Source organism: Hypomesus nipponensis, chromosome 16, assembly GCF_054491055.1.
Source record: "Hypomesus nipponensis isolate SF chromosome 16, ASM5449105v1, whole genome shotgun sequence".
NCBI lineage: Eukaryota > Metazoa > Chordata > Actinopteri > Osmeriformes > Osmeridae > Hypomesus > Hypomesus nipponensis.
Window position 1 is genome coordinate 8925001 of NC_140376.1, and position 24081 is coordinate 8949081.

The 24081-nt window shown below is 43.2% G+C and overlaps 4 protein-coding genes across 8 annotated transcripts in view; 1 reads left to right on the top strand and 3 right to left on the bottom strand.

The window, feature by feature from the left end:
• The window catches only part of rubcn (rubicon autophagy regulator), a 16902-nt gene extending 13792 nt beyond the window's left edge, over positions 1–3110 (top strand). For 4 of the 5 annotated variants that reach the window (XM_084676015.1, XM_084676016.1, XM_084676017.1 and 1 more), the window contains one exon: positions 1675–3110. In XM_084676015.1, the coding sequence (XP_084532141.1) occupies positions 1675–1823 (149 nt within the window). In that variant the 3' untranslated portion in view covers positions 1824–3110. The remainder of the gene's footprint in view (positions 1–1674) is intronic. The other variant, XM_084676019.1, reaches the window with a different exon arrangement.
• A 122-nt stretch (positions 3111–3232) lies between these two features.
• LOC146254716 (5-hydroxytryptamine receptor 3A-like) lies at positions 3233–10621 on the bottom strand. Its single transcript, XM_084675461.1, has 9 exons — positions 10498–10621; positions 8147–8310; positions 7746–7790; positions 7439–7548; positions 7186–7355; positions 6635–6795; positions 6234–6444; positions 3848–4144; positions 3233–3732 (listed from the first exon to the last, which is right to left on the bottom strand). The coding sequence occupies exons 1-9, from the start codon at positions 10619–10621 to the stop codon at positions 3506–3508; spliced, it is 1509 nt and encodes a 502-aa protein (XP_084531587.1). The 3' UTR covers positions 3233–3505.
• A 1451-nt stretch (positions 10622–12072) lies between these two features.
• On the bottom strand, positions 12073–20411 carry LOC146254717 (5-hydroxytryptamine receptor 3A). Its single transcript, XM_084675462.1, has 8 exons — positions 20375–20411; positions 15449–15612; positions 14716–14855; positions 14296–14465; positions 13745–13905; positions 13309–13519; positions 12755–13051; positions 12073–12536 (listed from the first exon to the last, which is right to left on the bottom strand). Exons 1-8 carry the CDS (start codon positions 20409–20411, stop codon positions 12310–12312), a joined length of 1407 nt encoding a protein of 468 aa, XP_084531588.1. The 3' UTR covers positions 12073–12309.
• Positions 20412–21292: 881 nt separating this feature from the next.
• On the bottom strand, positions 21293–22559 carry LOC146254718 (receptor-transporting protein 3-like). The gene is made up of 2 exons (XM_084676350.1): positions 22312–22559; positions 21293–22025 (listed from the first exon to the last, which is right to left on the bottom strand). Exons 1-2 carry the CDS (start codon positions 22458–22460, stop codon positions 21665–21667), a joined length of 510 nt encoding a protein of 169 aa, XP_084532476.1. The 5' UTR covers positions 22461–22559; the 3' UTR covers positions 21293–21664.
• Between the last annotated feature and the right edge of the window lie 1522 nt (positions 22560–24081).

Consider the following 24081-nt stretch of genomic DNA (forward strand, 5'->3'; position numbering starts at 1 on the left):
GGATCTGAAGAGGTTCAGGCCACCTCGATTATCCAACATTTTCTCAAGAGACGCCAGAGAGAATGGTGAACAGGATGCCAGCGGAGAGAGTGATGGAATAGACGACGGACATGCCAAAGGGACCGAGGCTCCATTCAATTGGAGGTCTCGCAAGACGCGCGCGGCCAGGCGCATAACCAAAGTCAGGAAAGAGAAGGGACGCGAGGGAAACCAGGATGAGAAAGAGGGGTGTGCAAAAGTAGAGGCAGAGGGACAATGAGCAAGAAATTGTTTGACCTTTTTAACAAAAGAAGAAGAGGTCAGAAAAAGCAGGAGAAAAACCTTCTGAGGAGGGAAGGGTGAACCATACATACGTTTATCCACTTTTTTATAATCTTTGAAATTCTTCCCGTTTCTTCTTCTTCTTCTTCTTCAGTCGACTTCTCTCTTCCTCTCACTTTCCTCTGTTCCTGGCACCTGGGTGTGGTGCTTGTTTGGAATCTTTTTGGAAGTCGTTTTTTCTGCCAGTGGGTCACCCGACTGTGGATGTGGGACTAGTTTACAGTAATAGAAACGCAACCCTTACACTTGCGCTCCTCTACTTGACGTGAATGGGTAACTTCCTGGTGGTGGGGACTTGTCTATGCATGGCTTATCGTTCTGCACTTGGCCGTAGTTGGTTGTCTAGGCAGTTGATTTGTCGTTTGTAGCCCAAACATGGGTGCAGTCGGACACACCTATTTGCTTTGTCTCCTCTTACACATGGAGCAGAGCTGGTCTCTGTCCTCGACAAACCTCTCGCTGTTTCGGAGGTGAACTCCCTGAGCTTGCTGGAAATCTAGTCTGTTTTATGGGTGATGCCAAAGTTCATTGCTGGCAGTGTTCAGTATTCAGTCAGATCCTGAATTATTAGTGAGATAAGCCATACATTTATGAGTTATATGGTTTGCTATTGCTGCCTCCTATTAAATATGTAATATTTTTGTGATTTATTTATGTAGATCTATATATTTTTGCGACTGCGACTGAATCTAAGATAAAGCCGTTGTTTTTGTATTGTCATGTATCAGAATGAGGGATGCCTATCTTTACAAATAGTTTGTGTCTTTGAGAAATAAACATGGTCATGAATTTCAGTCACTTTGTCCTTTCATTAATCAGAACGCAACATTTCATTTGCAATCCAGTGGAAATATCCAACACGGTCACTTAGCTGAAACCTCCATAAGCACTCTCTAAAGGGTTGGGCGTTCGTGCAAGTCGTGTTGAAACGGGTATGGTGTAGACTGGTGTAGCCTGCTGTTGTCAGGTGCCGTGGTTCTGCATCTCCTCCTGCCTGTTGCTTTACTGACTTACTCCTCCTCTTTTTATATCCATTTACACCCCTCCCCTTTATCTCTTGGATGACGATTGGCTCTTCTGTTGTGACATCAGTGCACCTCTGCCTGGAGCTAGGAGTATTCTCGTCAAACTGGTTTGCATTGTATAGGTGAGGGAGACCACGGAAACCTCCCACAGTCTCATCCGATGTCCATATTTGTCTTTGTTCCTCTCCGGTACAACATGTCGAACGCGGCCGGCGTTCCCCGTCGTCCGATCCGGCCCTGTTCATTTGTGACACTTTGCATTGACCGCCTGGGCCTTGGCATTCAACACTGACGGTCTTGGTCGTCTTTTTTTTGCTTCTTCTTCCAGAGTGCAAAGCATGCTTCCACCGCAACTGCTTCAAGGGGGTTAAGGAGTGCCCGCGATGCCGGCGCCTGGCGGAGAGGAGAGAGAGGATGGCGCGGAAGAACATGGAGGAGCAGGAGGACAAGGAGGAGGACGAGGGAGGCGGCAGCTGAGCCGTCGAGGAGGGAGAGAGGGAGGGATGGAGGAGGAAAACCAATAGAGCACAAAGCGACAATGATTGTAGTGACTTGACCATGCCCTTCTTTCTTCCAGCTCCTTCTCGTCCCTCTTTTTTTTTTTTACCCTCCAGCTTTCTATTGCTCTCGTTCTCCCCCGAAAGTGCAGCTTCCGGGAAGGACTTTGTCATGGATTTGATTGGCTACACTAGCTTTGCAAAAAAACGTCTCTCAGCCTAAACTTTAAATATAGGGTGATTGTGTGGGTTGCTGCTCTAACCAAGTGCAAATATGACATAATCCTGCCATTCAAGTCAAGATTTTGCCATTTTAAACATGTAGAATCATTTCAAAGTATTTAAGGAGTCTCTGTGTTCTAAGGCTCTCCTATTTTATGCTATTTTAGATAGGCCTAATTGCCTCTTGGTCCGGTGTACAGTATCTACTGGTGGAGCTACCGCTACTGAACTTTGCAACGAGAAAAGGAGTTTGTCTAACTGGACATGATTTGGAGACTTTCAGACAGTGTTGCTGATATTTTTTAAGACTAGACAACGAAGGCGCCATATTTGTGCTGCTTTGTGTGTGTTTGAGGGAATGTTTGTGTGTACGTGAGGTATCGAGCACTTAAACTATGATGGGTGTGCAATGGAGAGAGTCTGTGTGTGTCTCTGCAACTGCTGTCCATGTACGTATTTCTTTGCAAGCATTTTGCACCAGCCTAACAAGGCACTTAATATTTCCCTTTTTCTCGTTGTGTGCGTATGTGACATGCGAGAGCATCTTTATAGATTTATTTTTATTTGATTGCACAGACTCATCTGTGGTTGGGGAGGCAGGGAGGCGTCCATCTTGGGGCTTCTCTTTGGCGAACCCCCATTGGGAAATAAAGCTGTCACAGGTGTCAGCCATTTTTTCAGTTATGGTTCTGTAAACCCTGGAATACGGAATAAGTTGTGTTCTTTGTGGATCTGTTAGCTGTCTATCAGTGACTGGAGTTGTGTGACAGACGTATCTGAATTGATTTTAACAAGGCTGCTTTAAAGAAAAAAACACTGTATTGTGATTATTCCAATTTTTGTCCTGAATTAAGTTTCTTTAATTGACTTGTTTAAGGCCTCCCCAACCCAGTGAACTATTATTAGTTATTAACTCCTTTTTTATGTGGAGGTGTGTGAGGAGGTTGAAGTGCACTACTGAAAAAAATGTATATTACAATAAAAATGTATATTGTGTTAAATTGTTATATAATTATGATGACAATAAAAGACTGGTCAGACTGTTCACTGTTGGATTTTTATTTGACAGATTGAATGTTTAGTAGTAAGTTAGCAGCAAGCTAACGTAGCTAATAAACAGACATGACACAGCAGCACTTCCAACAGTGTCTTAATGACCGTGTTCCATTTTATTGTTTCGTCACCTCGGGTGCAGCAGGCTCAGACAGGTGCTAATTAACTGGAAGCATAACAAGGCCAATAATAGCTATGGGTTCACACACACACACCACAGAGCTTTCAAAAAGCAGATGAGAGGATATATTGTACTGTAAGAGTAGGTTACGTGTATACTGTCTGTACTACATGTACAGTGCTAAAACTACAGGCTTTCACACTTGTTACACAGCTGTTCTCCCCCATCTTTCCCCTGACACACACACACACACCATTTCCAGCTCTTCACTGGTTGATCCAGACGCACCACATGCAGATGATGACCAGAGCGTAGCAGGTAATAATGAACAAGTAGATGCGGAAGAGCAGGAAGTCCAGAACGTAGCCCACATGGCACCACTGGTCCAGCAGCTGTCCTTCCTTCTGCAGTGACGTCAGATGGGCCCGCAGGGCGCTCAGGTCCTGGCTGATCTGCTTCAGCTCTGGTACAGTCGCTACTGTCGCCACAGGACCTGGCATGGACACAATTTAGTTGAAATTGTAAGTTATTTTTAATAAACAGTTTGCTAATTTTACACCTTTGGTTGTGTGACCAAATGTGCCTCATTCTATCCTCTATCCTCTCACCCTTATTGCTGTCAGGTGGATGAGAGGGTGAGTGGGCCACTGATGATGGTTGGATGATCCAGGGCCCCTGGGCCGGTTCACACTGGTTGCCTTTGTCCGTCTGGGTTCCGGAAGCAAGCGAGTCTTGCTCTGGCCAACGGTAGCAGATGAGGCGGGCGATGTGCTTGAGGACGACCACACGCACCCAGCGGGGAACCTCGCGATACTTCAGGGAGTTGCGGTGGAGCACGTAGGTGATGATGACAGTTTCCATCAGGCTGATAACCATCAGAGCCAGGCACACTGAGAAATAGATACCTGGAAGAGAGAAGAGGGAGACACAAGGCTGGGCTCACTATGGAGTTGTCGCGCAGGAGGAATTCAATGAAGAAAACAATTGGTCGCTAATTGATCGTTGCTAAAAACCCCGGGGTTGACATCTGGACGAGCCAACAGAATGGTAGCTAAAGGTTTGGGACGCAGGTAAAACCAAGCCTGAGAGGGTGCCCCAGTGGCTTTCCAGATACCATGTAGGCTGAGACCTTACAGCATTGGCCTCACTTTGAATCTGGTGCTGACCCCGTTTACTGTAATATCTCAGCAGAGGCCTGCAGAGGTCAAACTGCCCCTGCGTCAAGGACAAGCGTGCGGGCGCCTGCCCCTGTTCCGTGTTTACCATCCCAGAATGCCGAATAAGATCCGCGTGGTTCTCCACTCGAGTGCGCCACATGGAGGAGTGTCACTCAGCGATGTCCTTCTCGAGGGCCCTGACCTTAACAGCCTGCTGGGTGGAACTCACCAGGTTCAGGAAGTCACCGGGGAGCCATCCTCGCTAACATAGCACACATGTTTCACTGCTTCATGGTGAAGGAGGTCCACGACCATTGAGGACTTACCTGCGATGTTGTGTATTACAGAATGTGAGTCCACCTCTTCGGTGACAGTCCCTCCTCCCCTGTAGCGTCCATGTCCGGTTTACGAAGAGCAGCAGAAGAAGCAGAATCAGATGATGGCAGTGATGCAACAAGATTCCTTGAACTTGAATTCTACGTTGACGGCCAAGGAGGAGACTATCGGTATTGTTGGACCAGCGCAGAATATGCCCGCAGCTTCTAACCTCAGCTTGCACAAAATTGCATCACACAGACCCACAGTCATTGACGCGTTCCCAACCGAGGACCGTGGTGTCAAAGACGTAGACCTTTGAGTTGATGACATGCAGCGTATCTTTGGGTGTTCTTGGAAGTTGTGCACAGACACCTTCATGTTCCAGATGACCAGAAGCCTTTTAGAGAGTTCTGTCAACGGTAAAGTCAGATGGGTGTCAGGTGGCTGAGCGGTGGGGAGTCGGGCTAGTAATCAGAAGGTTGCCGGATCGATTCCCCGCCGGGCAAAATGACGTTGTGTCCTTAGGCAAGGCACTTGACCCTACTTGCCTCGGGGGGAATGTCCCTGTACTTACTGTAAGTCGCTCTGTATAAGAGCGTCTGCTAAATGTAACGGTCAATAGTCTCTACAACCCCCTAAGGTTCCTCGTACATGTCTCTGTCCACGGAACGTTGAAACTCCAAGAGCTCACCACGCAAGCAAAGGGATTGAGACTCGCCACTCCCCATGGACATTGAGTGGACCAGATGAAGAGAGCTGCTGCAAGACTTAGAGGAAGTCCAGATAAGCGCCCCTTACACACATCTTTTTCCACTACAGGCGCACAGAGAAGAGAACTCTGTCTGTGCAGACGCGTGAGTGAAAGCCATTGAAGCTTTATTCTACATTAAGGTGACAAACCATGACAAACAAACCACAGTTGAGTTGAAAGGTTGAGTCCCCCCCCCCTCAGCCTGACTCAGTGATCCCAAGGCTGGAACTGTGCACGGCTTTACTCCTCCGCAGTGGATATAGCTGAGTTGATAGTCACAGAGATGGATGTGACAACATCACGTACAACACGAATAGCGGGGTTGTACTACGATAGCTGCACAACCAGTCAAGGAGATTCAGGGATCTCTTCAAAGAGGAGTGGAAGCAAGTCCAAAGCTTGGCTGACACCTTTTGGAATAGGTGGAGGTGTGAAAATCTCAAAACATCGCAGCTTTGACAGTGGCAGGAAAAGAGGTCAAAACTTCAAGAAGGGGATGTTGTTCTTTTAAAAGACAATCAGGCAATGAATGAGGCATGGGCATCATCACTAGGAACTTTCTAGGTGGAGATGTATTTGTCCGGAAGGTTGAAATGAAAATCATCAAAGATTAAACAAATACTTTCCTTTGCCTTTTTTGCATATCTAAGAATACAAAAAGATGAATCCCTGTTATAAAAAACAAAACAACAGATTGGATATCTAATTGCAACCATGTTTTGCAAATTCCCACCCATGTCTTTTAACTGAAACCCCTGTTGCCTGAACCTAAGATCGGTGTCCCGTTGGCTGTGCTGGGGAGCAGGTTGTTCATGATGAGCAGGAAGACGGTGTAGCCCAGGATGAGGGTCATCTTGAAGGAGGCGCGGTCGACGCTGTGAGGCGGCAGGTAGAACGACACTATGTCGATGAGCATGAGGAAGGAGCTGGGGATCAGGAGGTTGACCACGTACAGCAACGGACTCCGCTTGATCACCACCTGGTGGAAGGAGGAGAGAATGCCTTTGATTGGTGAGGAGGCAGCAAGCGAGTGTCAAATCACAGAACCTTCCGTGGGTGGATGAGGGGCTTATGACAAGAAGGAGAAGTCCTTCAGTGGTAAATCATTTATTTATGATCTTTTCTTGATATCTCTCTCTCTCACACACACACACACACACTCTTCTCACCCAGAAGGTGATGATGTCCCACTCGTCTACGCCAAATTTAAGGATTGAAGTGTCCCCCACGATGGTGACCAGCTCCCACTCCCCGCTGGCCTCCAAATAGCGCTTGGAGTTCTCAGACATCTCCTCAAATGTCAATCCTGCACTCAACTTCACATCCTGGGCTGGGACATCAGACATCAGGCAATTTATAGTATAATAATCAGGAAGGACATTCATGTTATAGCAACAGAAATTCATGAAACTTTACAGGGATATCATTTCATTTTCAACTGCAAACTTGCATTACCTCCCAAAAATGTACAATTCCTGAGATCTTTCAAGTTTGAAGGGCAGTCACTCAGGGCAGTGGGAAAGTGACTCCTCATAAAAGTCACTCACACACCCAAATACTAACAAATAGTGGCAACTGTTTGATAGTAAGACAGCATTTTCAAATCAAATGACATTTATGTGTATACATTGCTTTTAACAACCAATGTCACAGAAGACTTCACATATGCCCATAGTACTGCAGTCAAACAAAACACTGAAATGATTTTTGTATTACGTACTGGTGTGCATGTAAGAGCCGAATGTGATGGAGCAGTTCTGGATGTCGAAGGGAAAGCTGAAGATCTTCAGGTTGCAGGCACTGACGAGGCGCAACATCCTGTTCCAGCGGATGTGACCCGTGTGGTTGACGTACACGTAGGGACACTCCTGGGACACGTCGTCATCCACACTAGCGGAGGGAGGGAGGGGTAGGTGAGGAGGGATGGACGATAGAGGAGGGGAAGGAAACAATGACACGTTTTGGATACTCACAACTCAAAGATAATGATGTCAGGGCTCCAAAGCTCCCTCACGGGTAATGATATCCTGGTTATGCCGTCACAAGCCACAGGATCCCAAACCAGGTATTCATTCATCCAAGCCTTACAAGAAAGTAGTTCCAGGTAATAAAAAACTTGTTTTGCAGGAACAACTGTAATATATACTGTAATATAGAATATCATATGAGTGATTCAGAACTGTTTCAGTTTAATCAAGCAGCAGTTCTTAAGGATCAGCAAAGATTTTAACATAAGAGACATAAAGCAAGACGTGAAAGCTCAGGGATCTTGACACTCACCACTCTCACCCAGAGGAAGGTGGTGAGAATCTGGGTCTTTTCATTCTGAAAGAAAACCAAGGACAAACTGTGCCTTAGAAGTTGTGTACTGTACAAAAAATCGATTGTGTTGTTGTTTTTTCCCGCAGAAACGCAATCTAAGTAAATGTCTACCGTAAACACTAAGGAAATGTAAATTACCATGACATAAATAGGAATTGACTTCAGAAACTGGGGACTTGTGGATTAATAAGGCAACATGGCAATCCAGTTATGAAGTTTAGAAAAACAGTTTTTGACACATTTAGAATCCTTAATCTTAACGTCTTTATATTTGAAAGGCTAAAACTGCATAGTATTAACCCTCTGCAAAGTCATCAGGAATATTTCCTGAACAGTAGGATAACTGGAGCCAGACTCACCACCCCCAGCACAGCATAGAGAGTGAAGGAGATGTTGGTTATAGTGGGGTTGCTGAGGTTGACTGCCGGTCTGAAGGACTTACGGTCCAGCACAGTCTGGATGGACTCATGGGTGGGACCACTGTGACCCTCCTTACAGGTCAGCACAGAGTGACAGTGGTACACTGTTGAGAGATGGGAGAATGTTAAATATTACAAGAGTGGGCCATCAGATTAAATAGGCAGACAGTTGAAAGTGGATGGATGGATGGATAGAAGTAGTGCATGAGTAGTCCAGTAAATCTTAACTTCAGTATAAATACAATTTCCTATCAGTGAATAACTTATAATTGTCATGGAGTAGTATGTCATAATTTGATAGCTGACATAAATAGCTGACATAAACAGATTGCTAAAATTGCATTACTGTGGCAGATCATAACCAGTTCAATAATTCATGTTTTGTCCCGTCTATTCCTGACAAAATATGCAGAAAATTAAATAAACACATTTGATTCAACAAATGTTTTACCACTACACAAACATACTTTCTTGGGGGAAAATTGGATAAAATAAAAGGTTTTACCTGCTGAGAGGAAAACAGCGGTGGTAAGGATGAAACCCCATGATCGCTCCATCCTGTCCTGTCTGCTTGTTAGATCAGACTGACTGTCTTTGACTCACTCTGACCACAGCATGCAACAGTGGAAACAGCAAAATACCGTGCACACTCACACACAAACAATGCAAAAGGCATACAGACTACCTTTAAACATCAATTAAAAATCTTGCGACTGAGTTACCCCCGAATCAAAGCTTAATTATAAATAATATAAATCAACACATCTTATAACTGAAGAATACCAGATGCTGTTATCATGTTGTTTAACACCTACAGTAATCACCCAGCCATAGTATTTTTGGATACTTAAACACAGGGGAGCTCTGTTTTATCACCTTCTCTTTTGGTTCAGTCTGCCTTTAGACTATTGGCCAGGGTGCGAACTGCTTTTCTTTTCTTTACCCCCTCTTATTAAGACTTGGACCCCCACAAAAGAGGTAAAAACAACAGGTCGGGGGGTCAATATATAGTTCTTACCTGTATCGTAAACAGTGGCGGTCCTAGCACATTGGGCGCCCAGGGCGAGTTTATCACTTGCAACCCCCCCCCCCCTCCCGGGAGAAAGAAATCTTGTGCCGCCCCCTACCCCGTCGGCCGCCCCCCGACAGCCCACGGAACGAGCACCGCTACTACCTGGCGGCAAACAAAGGAAAAATGCTGCACGGCACAGTTTCAGCACGCAGGAGTGCCTGCAGCTGCCAGAAGGGGGCGCCGATATGCCAATTCCCCACAAACTGGAAAGATGGATAAGAGAAAACAGCGCAGAGATTTCATTTTTTTTAATGCTCGTGCGCCCCCCACGTGACATGAGAAATTGCCGCCCCGGGCGGCTGCCCGGTCTGCCCGTGCCTAAAACCGCCCCTGACGACAGCTGAACTTGTCAAAACGGCTACGACAGCAACCTCTGGCCCATCGTCTGTCGACATCAGGGTGGCTATGGGTGGCACATCAACGATGCGCGCGGCGGTTATCTGGTGTCTCAATACTGCGGTGAATCACCGCTCACTGAACTCAAACATTCAAATATTTTTATAAACCTTGCCTTTTATTCTTTAATTTATTATTATGAGCTTTGAAAAGCAAAATTAAAGTATTTAATATTTAAATATCATTTGTTTCCGTTTTGAATGTGCCCCTCTGATTAAACACTGGCCCCCCCTTGGGCCCCCAGTAAAATTAGTCTAGAACTGCCACTGGATTAAAACTTGAAGTGGCGATGAGGTCTTAAAATATTTTGAGAAGGTCTTCAAAAAGTCTTAAAAAGGTATTGAAATTAACTTCAGGATTCCTGCATATACCCTGCACACACACACTCTAACCAAACGCCTCACTGTGCTAGCATGTTCTGATAACACCAAGGAGGTACGTACCCGTTCCGCTTTCGATTTTTAGCTCATTTTACCCTAATGTTAGATTTCCTTTTTTTAATGTCAAAATATTGGTTGGAGATACAGAAGGGGGCGCAAAAAAACCCAGAGTGCGCCCTAGGCGACTGCTTCTACCGCCTGTAGGAAAGACCGCCTCTGGTCATGCACTAATATTTTGATTGCAAATATGGGGGGTTCCAAACTATTTTTTTTGAAGTGAGGGGGACGTGACCCCCCAAGTTATATTCTGGCGACGCCCATGGGCTTAACTGTTCTGGAAGACTAGTAGCCATATTTACAACTTGATCAAATAATTAACTTTCAAAAAAAAATATATATACAATTTACCATTTAACTGAAGAAATTGTTCCCTATGGCCTCACGCATAGTGTAGCCATTGTTTTCCACTTCTGCATCCTCTTCAAATTCTTCAATGGCTTCATGCTGCTCCTCCTCATGTACAGTGAAGTTCTTCGATAGGTTGAACAGCACCACACATGCCAACATTGTTTAACAGAGGTCGATTTCCCAGGCAAGTGATGAATGAAACATGCTTGGTTAAAGAAATCCGAGATGCTAGCTATCTTCACCAGGCTCGTATCTACATTAGGCAGTCCTTCCTGACGTTTTTGGTGTAGAATAGAGTGAAATACAACATTGTGCACACTGCCAGTGAGTGAGTCTAACTGAGGTCAAGACAGTTTATCGGGACGCAGTCTCACACAGATTGACAGTTTTAAACAACTCACAAAAATAATCGGACCTGCTGGCTAAAAGCAGAATTCCCATATCTCTTGAAAGCTGCCCTGCTCAACTTTTTAGATGTAGAATTGACTGTAAAATTGTTAACTTTGTGACATGCGGTAAAGACATGGTTGCCACCTGACTATAAGGTCTACCAGGTGACATTCTCACTCAAATTTCAAGACTTTCACTCAAATCAAAATTCTGATGTGACAGATCAATGGGGAATTGCTTTCTCTCTCACATGCTGTCCTCCTCAACCTTTTAGGTCGTTTTAAATCTAACTATTTGTATTATCCGTGTGGTCCTTTTGCCGTTTTAAATGCTATCCTTTCCCGGTTTTCTGCAACCACATTGCGTGTGCATCCCAAATGTTTACAAACAAATAATTGGGGGGGAAAGTAAGGATGATTCTAAGGGCCCCTGACTGACAGGGGCCGCAAAAAAAACAGGTAACAACTCTTGAAATTATATATATTATATATCATATAAACCATCATCATTGAATATATATATCAAATATAATAATACAATTAATGATCTCTTTGTTTGTGTACTTGTGTTTGGCAATAAAAGTTAAATATCCCCATTGACCAAAAAGTAACCATCCATATGGACCGACCACCCCCCTGTATCGGCATGAAATGGTCTGCTCCTGTCTTAGCGCACTTATCACTGACGGTGTTTAGTTGCTGTCAGTAGATGCGCTAGTTGCCAGAAATAGTGATGACAATGTCGCCTAGTAGACATAAATCAGGTTTTCAACAATGGTTAAGAGAGAGAGAGAGAGAGAGAGAGAGAGAGAGAGAGAGAGAGAGAGAGAGAGAGAGAAAAGACAAATGAGAGGTTTTCAATCTGTAACCCAGTTTTTTCACCAAGAAAGGTGGGTAGCCAGTAGTCTGTGGTATTAACCTGTTGGCTTAATGTCCATAGTAAAATAAGCTAGCTAGCTACAGACTAGTGTTAGCCTAAATGTTGATTTCAACATTTAGGCAAATTACAGTATTATGATGGCCACAAAAGACTGGCCAGACTGATCAGAAAGGGCCTTAGATTTTTTCTCCTGAGGTACTGCACCTTCCTTTAGTCATTGAAGCTAACAGCTAATACACAGACATGACAAAGCAGCACTCCGAACACAGTGTCTTAATGATCGTTTTCCATTTAATCAGTCACCTCAGGTGCAGTAGGCTCTAAAAGTCTAACAAGGGAAATAACAGCAGAGGGCTCGCACACACAACACAGCTTTCAAAAAGCAGAGGAGATGAGAAAGAATAGATTGTACAGTAAGAGTGTGCTATATTTAAACTGTAGTAGATATACAGTGCTAAAACTACAGGCTTACACTCTTGATGATGGTTACCTTTTTTTATTAGCATTGTAGCAGTCAACAGAAATGTTACACTGCCCCCATATGTCCCCTAATACATACACACACCATTTCCAGCTCTTCACTGGTTGATCCAGACGCACCACATGCAGATGATGACCAGAGCGTAGCAGGTAATAATGAACAAGTAGATGCGGAAGAGCAGGAAGTCCAGAACGTAGCCCACATGGCACCACTGGTCCAGCAGCTGTCCTTCCTTCTGCAGTGACGTCAGATGGGCCCGCAGGGCGCTCAGGTCCTGGCTGATCTGCTTCAGCTCTGGTACAGTCGCTACTGTCGCCACAGGACCTGGCATTGACACAATTGTGAGCAGAGGCGGTCTTTCTGATGAACCACACTGGATTTATAACTTTTTCAATTAAAATGTTATATAGTGATTTTTTTGGTCATAAATCAAGAGCATAGAAAAGCATAGCATGCCAATGACTCCATGAGTTTCTAATTATTTTTTGATAGACAGTTTGCTAATTATGCACCTTCGGTTGTGTGACCAAATGTCCTCTCACCCTTATTGCTGTCAGGTTGGTGAGAGGGTGAGTGGGCCACTGATGATGGTTGGATGATCCAGGGCCCCTGGGCCTGTTCACACTGGTTGCCTTTGTCCGTCTGGGTTCCGGAAGCAAGCGAGTCTTGCTCCGGCCAACGGTAGCAGATGAGGCGGGCGATGTGCTTGAGGACGACCACACGCACCCAGCGGGGAACCTCGCGATACTTCAGGGAGTTGTGGTGGAGCACGTTGGTGATGATGACAGTTTCCAGCAGGCTGATGACCATCAGAGCCAGGCACACTGAGAAATAGACACCTGGGAGAGAGAAGAGGGAGACACAAGGCTGGGCTCACTCTGGAGTTGTCAGGCAGGAGGAATTCAATGAATAAAACAATTGGTTGCTAACTGATCATTAAGAAAACTAGGACCTTTGGGTTGACATATGGAGGAGCCAAGAGGATCACAGATTTGGGACACAAAAAGGAGAATATCGAGTTGCGACCCTGTGTTTTGTGAGTTTGGTTTCCACCCATGTCCCTCAAATTTCCAAGTGAAACCCCTGCTGCCTGAACCTATGATTGGTGTGCCGTTGGCTGTGCTGGGGAGCAGGTCGTTCATGATGAGCAGGAAGACGGTGTAGCCCAGGATGAGGGTCATCTTGAAGGAGGCGCGGTCGACGCTGTGAGGCGGAAGGTAGAACGACAGGATGTCGATGAGCATGAGGAAGGAGCTGGGGATCAGGAGGTTGACCACGTACAGCAACGGACTCCGCTTGATCACCACCTGGTGGAAGGAGGAGAGAGAATGACTTTGGTTAGTGAGGACACAGCAAACAGGTGTCCAATACCAGAACCTTCTGCACATGGATGAGGGGTCAATGACAGGAAGGAGAAGTCCTTCAGTGTTCAATCTCTTGGAGACAAATGTTTTGACTGTGGCAAAGATAGCATTTCTTAATCATTTTTTCAGGATCACGCTCACACACACACACACACACTCTTTTCTCACCCAGAAGGTGATGATGTCCCACTCGTCTATGCCAAATTTAAGTATTGAAGTGTCCCCCACGATGGTGACCAGCTCCCACTCCCCGCTGGCCTCCAGATAGCGCTTGGAGTTCCCCGACATCTCCTCAAATGTCAAGGCTGGACTCACCCTCACATCCTGGGCTGGGACATTAGGCATCAAGCAGTTGACAACATAATCAACAGGAAGGAAGATTTTCAAGTCTAAGCAACAACACTATTTCATAATTAAAAGAATAGAGTAAAATGTTCTACAAAAAACTTGCATTCTCCTCAAAAAATCCCAAATGTGCTATACAATCATGACATTTTCCATGTTTGAAGGGGACTTTTCAGTTCTCAAGGCAGTTCTCAAGTCTCCCACACACCCAAATACTTGAACAAAAAATAACGGCAAGTGTTTGATAGTAAGACAGCATTTTCAAATCAATTTGTATATCCCTTTTTTACAAGCAATGTCTTCACAAGACTTCACAAATGCCCATAGAGCTGCAACTAAACCCCCCAAAAAGAAAATATTTAGCTATTACTTACTGGTGTGCATGTAAGAGCCGAATGTGAAGGAGCAGTTCTGGATGTCGAAGGGAAAGCTGAAGATCTCCAGGTTGCAGGCACTGACGAGTCGCAACATCCTGTCCCAGCGGATGTGACCCGTGTGGTTGACGTACACGTAGGGACATGCCTGGGACACGTCGTCATCCACACTGACGGGGGGATGGACGAGTGGATGAGAGACGGACAAAAGAGGAGGCGGGGAAACAATGATGGTTTATTGAGCGGGAATTGCGGAGTGGCAGAGGGATACAGGGGCTTAATAGGAAACAATGGAGATGTGCCAAGAAAGTGTGAAATTCAAGAAAAAGAACCGCAATCAAACCCTAGAGGACCATATGAGAGACAGGAGGAGGAGAAGAAAGAGAGAAGACAGTCCAGTGAAACGTTTTGGATACTCACAACTCGTAGACAATGATGTCAGGGCTCCATAGCTCGCTCACGGGTAAAGATATCCTGGTGATGCCGTCACAGTCCACTGGATCCCACACCAGGTATTCATGCACCCAATACTTACAACAAGGTAGTTCCAAAGTGATAGAATCAGGTCATTTATTCTACCCCTTCTAACCAAATCTGTTCAGGTAGTTGAATCTGACTTTTATTATCAAGTTAGTGCCAGTGATGATCACTACACATTTGTGTTTACTTTGTAAGAACAACTGTAACAGTAAATGTATGAATATTAATAGACATGATACATGTTTTAACATGAAGCAAGATGTGAAAGCTCAGGGATCTTGACACTCACCAGCCTCAACCAGAGGAAGGTGGTGAGAATCTGGGTCTTTTCATTCTGAAAGAAAACCAAGGACATACTGTGCCTTAATTAATGTACTGTACCAAGATAGATTGTGTTGTTTTTTTCTTCAGCAGCAACTTAACCTAAGTAAATATATATCTTAAACACTGAATAAAAGTAACTTGCCATGAATAAAATAGAAATTGACTTTACTTGAAACTGAGGACGTATATGTGGCAACATGACAATCCTGTTAAAATGTTTACACAAAGAAAATCCTTAAACTAAAAGGTTTTTCTTTCCAATTTAAAAGCTAATATTTCATAATCTCAACCCTCTGCAAAGTCATCAAGAATATTTCCTGAACAGTAGGATAACTGGAGCCAGACTCACCACCCCCAGCACAGCATAGAGAGTGAAGGAGATGTTGGTTATAGTGGGGTTGCTGAGGTTGACTGCCGGTCTGAAGGACTTACGGTCCAGCACAGTCTGGATGGACTCATGGGTGGGACCACTGTGACCCTCCTTACAGGTCAGCACAGAGTGACAGTGGTACACTGTTGAGAGATGGGAGAATGTTAAATATTACAAGAGTGGGCCATCAGATTAAATAGGCAGACATTTGAAAGTGGATGGATGGAGAGAAGTACTGCATGAGTAAACTTAACTTCACAATAAAATACAGTTTCCTATGAATGGACCGAATAAAAACAATTGTCAAATGGGGTAATATGGCATAATTTGAACAGACAACTGAAAATTGCATTGGCCACTAATAAAAAGGAAATTACTTTAATACATGTAAATGACTGCTAATTGTCTTTTTTTTCTTTATGAACAGTCTAAACCAAAATATATCACTTAATACACATTGATCTGCTTTACGTCACTGCCTTTGACTTGAAACTGAACAAATATCTTGTATAGACCCGATCGTGACCAGTGCAATACTTCATGTTTTGTCCCGTCTATTCTTTACAAAATATGCAGAAGCTAAAATAAACATATGTGATCCAACAAATTAGCTTTTTACTACAACGCAAACACAAAATGTTTTGCAGTGAAAATTAGATAAAACAAAAGGTTTTACCTGCTGAGAGGAAAACAGCGGTGGCAAGGATGAAACCCCATGATCGCTCCATCCTGTCCTGTCTGCTTGTTAGAACGGACTGTCTTTGACTCACTCTGACCACAGTATGCAACAGTGGAAACATCAAAATACTGTACACACACCCATCGACTCACACACAATATTCACACTTAAAAGCACAGACAAACACAAACAGACACACAGACCCACACAAACAGACAAACGTACACACACACCCACACTAACACAAAGACAAACACAACGTAAAAGGCATACAAACTCTATGTCCTTTGAACTTTTTGCAGTTTCTAAAGTAATTCAACATCCTGTGACTGAGTTACCATCAAATCAAAGTTTACTGTAATTATAAAGAATACAAATTATAATCAACACATCTTGTAATTAAAAAATACCAGATGCTCTCACCTTGTTTTCCAACACCTACGGTAATCACCCAGCCGTAGTTTCTCTTTGAAAACTTATACCCATGGGAGTTATCAGTTTTTTCTTTTCTCTTTTTGTTTAATTTGTATACTGTTGACTCTGTCCATTCAAAGTATGCCACTGAACTAATTTGATTATGAGATTACATATTTTTATATTCTTCCAGCTAAATGGTTCCATGCCATATCTCTTTCTATACTCCACATACATCCCCGGTATTTCCAATCCAGAGAAGCGCGCGTTCACATAAAAGGGGTGGTGTTTGCACTGTATGTCCAATCGTAAACATGGACAAAACGACAGCCGCATATTTCACGCAGGAGAAGCAGACAATAATCAAACATATCAGCAATACAATGACAGGAATGAAGTTCTGGCCCTCTCCAGCAATTAGGGTCACCCCCTGATGCAAGGAGTAGAAGGGGGTATGTCTTCAGAAAAGAAACTGGAATATGAGAAGGTAGTACATGACTGAATGTATGAATGAATGAATGAATGAATGAATGACACTAAACTTACAGTTAACCTGACATTCTTTTTCTGTGTTCCTAAGAAAGGGACAACACATGAGGAGGGTGTATTTGTTTGACTTTTTATACCTTTTTGTGGCTCGTCCCAAATATTTTTTTGTTTTGCCTCTGAGTCTTTTGTGTGTTTTTTTCTTCCCCATTTCTTTCTTTCAATGTCCTATTTATTGTTTTAGGAAATTGCTATAAATGTGAATGACACATCCAAATTCAATGAAAGTAGAGAAAGTATCATTTATTTAACTTGTGAAGAGCGTTGCACGGTACCATACACATTGTTCTTTTTGGTTTGAAATGTTTTGGTCGAAAGAAACCCAAATATCTGATGGAAATGTTAGAAAATGGGTCAAAGCAACCCAAGGACAACAGAAGGGGTTAAGGGGAGACACCCCAGTGAATAGGGATAACATGAACATGAAACCTTCCAAGTTGATAACTAATTTTAGGTCAAATATTGTATTCATTACTAGTTTCCTGTAAATGTATGTTTAAATGAGCAAATTATGCATTAAGTTGTAAAATAAGATGCAATTGGAATACATTTCCAGAACGGAAATCTGAACATTGGATGAAGACAGAATGAAAATCCTTGTTTAATTTTGTCAACATATTAGAGTCCAAAGTTTCTACAGAGGGCACTTTGGATATCTCTTTCATCACTCCATAAATCAGAATATGGTTGTCAGGTAGCATTCCAAGGAGTCAAAGGCAGTTGAATGCAAACCAAGGTTTTATTGGAAAACTGATCAGGGCAAAACCGAAACTAAAAACACCTTGATGACTAAGCCGGGAAAACCAAACGCCCGTAACAGATGGAAAAAAATAACATAAGCAAAACAGTAGCCCGAAGTACTGGTATAGCTGAACGTCACTCCAACACACGAGATACAAAGGGGGGGGGGGGTGGACGACAAACACAGACACACCCACAAGGGGAGGTGGACAGAAAGACAGTCATGACAATGGTGGCAACACCATTAAGAACATTTGTCCAGGTCAAATGCTATGGAACCATATAGCCCAACTGAAAAGTAAAGAATCATGTTTTAGCTTACCCCTTAAACAAAAATCTGCTGTGTAATAGCCTCTCTCACGGCCCTGCCAGTAGGGTAGTCAAGGGGTGATGGGGTCGACCACATCTGGGGGTTGCTGACTGACAGGTGGGGCTCTCTCCTTTCTTATCGAGGCAACATTGTGGAGCACGACACAGGCTGTCACGATTTGACAAGCCCGGTCTGGGGCCACTCGGAGGCCACACGGAGGCAGTTGAAGCGTGCTTTGATGATGCCAAAGTTCATCTCTATCCTGACCCTTGTTCTGCTAAGGGCCACATTAAATGCATTCTGTGGCCGTGTGCTGGGGTCAGGATAGGGGGTCATCAAAAAGGGCTGGCAGGCGTACCCTCGGTCCCCTACCAGCAATCCACTGAGGAGCCCTGAAGAAGAAAATATTAACATCAATACAAAATGTTATACTTACAATTGCCATTCCTTGCTCAAATCTGTGGCAAAATGCAGATTCCCTAAAGATCCGGGAGTCGTGGACTGACCCAGGCCACTTTGCCTCAATGCTGGTCACCAAACATTGATGGTCACAATTCATCTGCAAAAGTATCTTGTGTTCAAATCCATCCACATAACAGCATTAACGTAAAGGAAACGTCAATATGCATTAGAAGGACTTCTCCTTTACCAGAGTGACCAAACACGTGTAGCCTGTCCTCTGAGCTTTACCTGAACGTTGATGCTGTGGAATGACCTGCGATTAAGACATTGCCTTCATCCTCCCCCATGCAGAAATTGGGATATGGGTGCAATCGATGGCACCAATCACCGTCGGGAAGCCTAAGGAGTATGATCAGGGATGCAAACACATCAAAAAAGACAGAAGTAATTAGTAAGCCAACTACATTTCATTCAGCACTAAGTACTAGGGGGGGGGTCTATTAACATATGAATCGCGATTCAGTCTTCTAGCGATTCACATTGATTTATAATTATTTATTTTTTATGTAAGCATATATTGAATTGCAAAGAAATTATGAAAAAATAGAAGGGGGGACCCCGTGGTGTAATGGGTTGAGAACTAGGGCCTACACCACAACGACCTGGGTTCAAAACCAGCACAGAGCGTAGTGCCTAACACATCTGTGGGCCCAGATCCCTGTAACGGCAGCGTATTCGCCAACTAACCCCTCTCCCAACTGTCTTTCCAGGTACCCAACTGTCCCACCAGGAAAGGCTCAACCAAACCACCTCTATCCTTTTTTTACATTTCAAGCTTGCTGCACTCAATGCACTACTAAACTCCCCTTGCTTAACCCACCATACAAAAGTTCAGGGATGCAAGTTTGATATCAGCTTTGGCAGGGACATTAATAGCTAATACGAGCGCTCACATTTTTTTCGCATTCATTTCAGTGCAAATACAGTTTTTTTGAGCTTCATGTAATATTGTTTTAGTCAAAATAAGAAGATTGATAGGCCTATCATTTACAAACTATCTTTAGTTTTGTAATTTTTTGTTAGCCTACCTCAATTCTGACTTGTGTGCTGAGTCCAAAGCAGGTTATGTGACATACCAGGGTAAATTAACTCCCCAGCTGAAACCCAGCGCAACATTGCAAACTTACCCAGTTATGTTGTATAACCTACTTTCTGGAATACCCCCCTGGCGTTGATTGGGATACTGTGTAAAAAAAATTATCTGTGATTATCAATCTAAATTAATGCACTGACTAATTAAGTAAATTGTTCAAACTCAAACTTTTGGGCACAGCAGATTTATACTGGGGCACGTGCCCAGTATAATTGGTCTAACCACGCCCCTGGTTGCATAACCTGCTTTCTGGAATACCCCCCTGGACTTCTGTGTCTGTGCTGCAGTGTCTATTTGGAAAGCTCAGAAGAACGTGCTGACATATATGCTGAATGCATATAGGTTTGGGTTTTTGGTTAAACACCTTTACAAGTGTTGTATGGGATATTGCGTTAATTTTCCCGGATTATCTAAATTAATGCACTGACGAATAAAGTAAATTAAATTGCGCGGCAGTCCGTGTTCTTGCAGGTTCTCCGCCGCATCACACACTACCACTAGCGAAATAACGCAACGCTATATATGCACTGTCTGTGTGACTGTGAGCGCAGAGCTTCGATGTGTTGCATTGGCAACATCGGCTCAAGAAGTGAAAAACTCAACCGGGGCGCAAAATGTGCTAGGACCGCCACTGATTGCACCCTCTCACTATCCGCGCACCAAGCTCCACAGGATCTTCTACGAACGGCGACGCCATTATCATCAAGAATGAATGGGTCAGCGGTGTTTAATACCGGTTGATCTCTGATCTCCAACTTAACCTGCTCCTGACCAGGTTAAGCGTTCAGCATGAGTTAGCCAACCATGGCGATTGACCCCGGTAACAAGTGATCCACCGTCGTGATACAGAAAACCCTGGGTTGAACTTGAAGTTACCTCGTTACCGCCAAATCTTTATTCGTAGTAGCCTACAGGCCTCGATTCGGAATGGATTAATTAGCCATTGATATCAGGCGATTTTCGAAGACACCATCGAGTGCTCCCACTCCCACATGCCCGCGAAAGGCCTCAAATACAGAGTGAGATCAATAAACGTTTTAAAACGTTGTTTTGGTTCGCACAACATCGCAGTAAGACAGCGACAATCACTAGTCTAGGCCTACTATTAAAAAATCATATTTTTATTGGATGTTTTTGTAAGTGTGGTTCTCTGGGCCATTATTTAGGAGGTGTCAATGGAGTCATCTGGGCCCAATTATGTTTGAAAGCCTTTGAAAAATAACAATATTTACCACTGCAATGCTATTTACCAGGGTATTTAGCACTGATATTGTTTCCAGGTGAGATATTAATATATTTCCATGTATACAAATGAGTTTACAAAGCAACACTCTGTTATTTGTATGTATTTTCATGGCATGTGATAAACCAAGAGTTATGTCATCCTGGGGAATCTGCTGTTATGATATCAACTAGTTTTGCATGAATGGCTTCATTTTCATTATGTCTTCATTTCTGTGGCATGTGTTTTATAAAGTCGCTTTACTCAGAGTAGTTTTCGGATGAAGAAATATACTACTCATTAATAGTCGTGCATCATTTTTAATGATGTGGGAGAGAGAGAGCATTTCACAAATGTCAGATTCATTTTAATTATTAAAAGTAGTAGCAAACAAATGGCAATCATCTTTGATTATGGCCTGTCAAACCACAGACCTATTACAGTATTAGAGTCAAATCTGAACCATACATGCAAAATGGGTCATGTTTCACCACTGAAAAGCAGTCAGTCAACTTTGCTAGTTTAACATCTCAATGACCACACATATCCTAGCTGAATGTCTCATCATCATGCTACTTTACCAGGGTTCTTATGTAACATCTTGGATGTAATGATTAAATAAAACCAATACATTTGTTTCTAAAATTAGTTCCTGAAATTCACAAGTTAATATATTGAATTACAGGCACTTATTTGATACTTCAAAGCATACTGTGTGTCTTTAAGGGTTAAAAATGATTGGCTTCTCCAGGCGCATTCTTAATACAGATGCCCAAAATGCAGCCTTCACAATGAGCAGGCTCATGAGGCGACTGCACTGGGTCCGTCCAGAAAGGCGTGTTAACTTCTTTTGGGGTCTCATGGTAGCACTTCCATCTGATCTTCTCAATCAGCTTCTCCAGCAGAATCTCAAGGTTGTCTGGGGAGAAGGTCGCCTTCTCCATTGGAGCAGCAGTGCATTTCTTACAGTTCTGACAGAGCCGACGTACTTTCACGACTCCCTTTCTCTGTCGTTGCCACAGCTTCATGTGGAACACAACCATCACACGGCTCGAGGGCCACTTTCTCTTACACTTTGAGCACTGAAACCTTTGTTATGAAAGAGATGAGACAAACAGACAAGTCTCACACAATGACAATTGTTATTAACTAATAGAAGTAATAATAACCAAAAAGTATGCATAGTTTTTGAACTTTGACAAATGATCTAACACAGTATGCTGTTTGCTACTGTCGTAATGTATGAAGCAAACTGTATCTCTTATATGTTTACTTACGGCACACTTCTGTTGTTGACTACATTTCTTAGTTTGGAACCAAATCACTTGGAAATCACCTTATAATGAGACCAAGCAAGACTACACATGATACTTGCCATGCAAATGTATTGTTGATGTACTGCTGCCAGCCTGGTTCCATTCTATTTGGCTGGATGGAGTCATCAAACTCAATCTGCCAGTCATCTTCCTCGTTGAGTTCCATCGCCTTTTCTCGAAAGATAGCGATCCAATCTTGGGAAGCCATCGTTTGCTAGCTTTTTAGAAACAGCCAAGTCTTTGAGAAGTTCGAGCTATACCAACTTTTGATAATGTCCTTTAGATTCCCACTCTTTGTGCTGCACTATCTACAGCACCATGGACAATACCCTTCTTCCTGACTCAGTCACTGATTTTATAGCCTACAAAGGATGACATGGGGAAAACAAAACTTTTGTTTCAATTCAATTGAAACTGTTGATTGGTTGTCAGTCAAAGAAGGGTACTTCTTAATAATCTTACACTTTCACTTACACTGAAAGAGAAACATATTTTTCAATTTGCCACGCCTTATAGTCTTGTATGTTTTCATTCCAACTCTAATCCAGAACACCTGATTTATTACCTGATTAGCTGGTTCACCAACTGAGTCACATTGGTTACAACAGAGGTTAGATTGAAGATCTACAGCAGGGGCCTCTGTCCAGATCAAGAGGTTACAGGTTCAAGTCTCCCTCTACTGTATTTTGCTTTAGATAAAAGTGTCTGGTGAATGAATGTCTTAACATTTGTATTTATAATGCTGGTGGGAACGTATTATGAACCCATTAGTCAATGTGAACGTATCAACATCATCTTTGAAGTATAAAAGGAGGAATTCTAACGCAGATAGGTGGTGGACTCAAAAGCACAACTCAAAATATTTACAGAAAAGGTCTTTACTGGTTTCAAAAGACTACGCAGGGAGTGACACAAGGGACAAAGACAAACTTGCAATGAGAGACAGAAACTCAAGGGCTAAATACACAGGGGCTTGATTGAAAAGGAATATTCCAGAATATTCTTGTCTGCAATGTAGGTGCATATGCTGTGTCTTCTGACTTAGTGTAGACCTCATGAGGATCCTCCAATTCTCCTGACAAAATTAGATGAATGACAGGGTGAGCTAGAATCCAGATAGGCTCATCAGAATCAACAAAGAGAAAGCTTGCACTTTCACTTACACAGAAAGAGAAAGTATTTTTTTCAGTGTTATGAGTGTGTGGAGGAATTAAATCTATACTGCTAATCTATGCTGCAATTTTATATGTTCTATGTCTCTGTTTAATAAAGAACAATCAATACCTCAGATCTACTAAATGTGTGGTGACAATGCTAAACATAATCTAAATGTAATCAATGCTTCAATTAAGAACAGATTAATTCATGTCCCAGGATGTTTCTAAGTCTGTGAAGAGTAAACCATGCTCTGAGGAGTGTAACTTTTGGTGTAAGGAGGAATGCAGTAGGTCAGTATGCTAGCAGGGGAAGCAAAATGGTAGCACCCAGGGACAAGTGCAGTACAATGGTCCAAACAGTGACGTGAAAAATATTTTACGTCTTCAACCAATTCTTAAAGTTTGAAACAGCACTGGAACTCAAAGTTTTGAAGTTTGAAGCATTTATTTGTGTTTATTAGAATTCAGAGTGACAGAGATTCCAACAAATTAGAGCAAAATCCCGGGATCAGACTAAAATATTTCTCTGGACATTACTCATATATCAAAACGTTATCATTTTGTGTAACTTTTCTATTGGTCCTATATTTCTTTGTCACAGATGCATTATGCATTCTCACACTATTCGTCTCTCATCCTAGGGGATTCAGATTACTGGTGCTTTTTTGGATT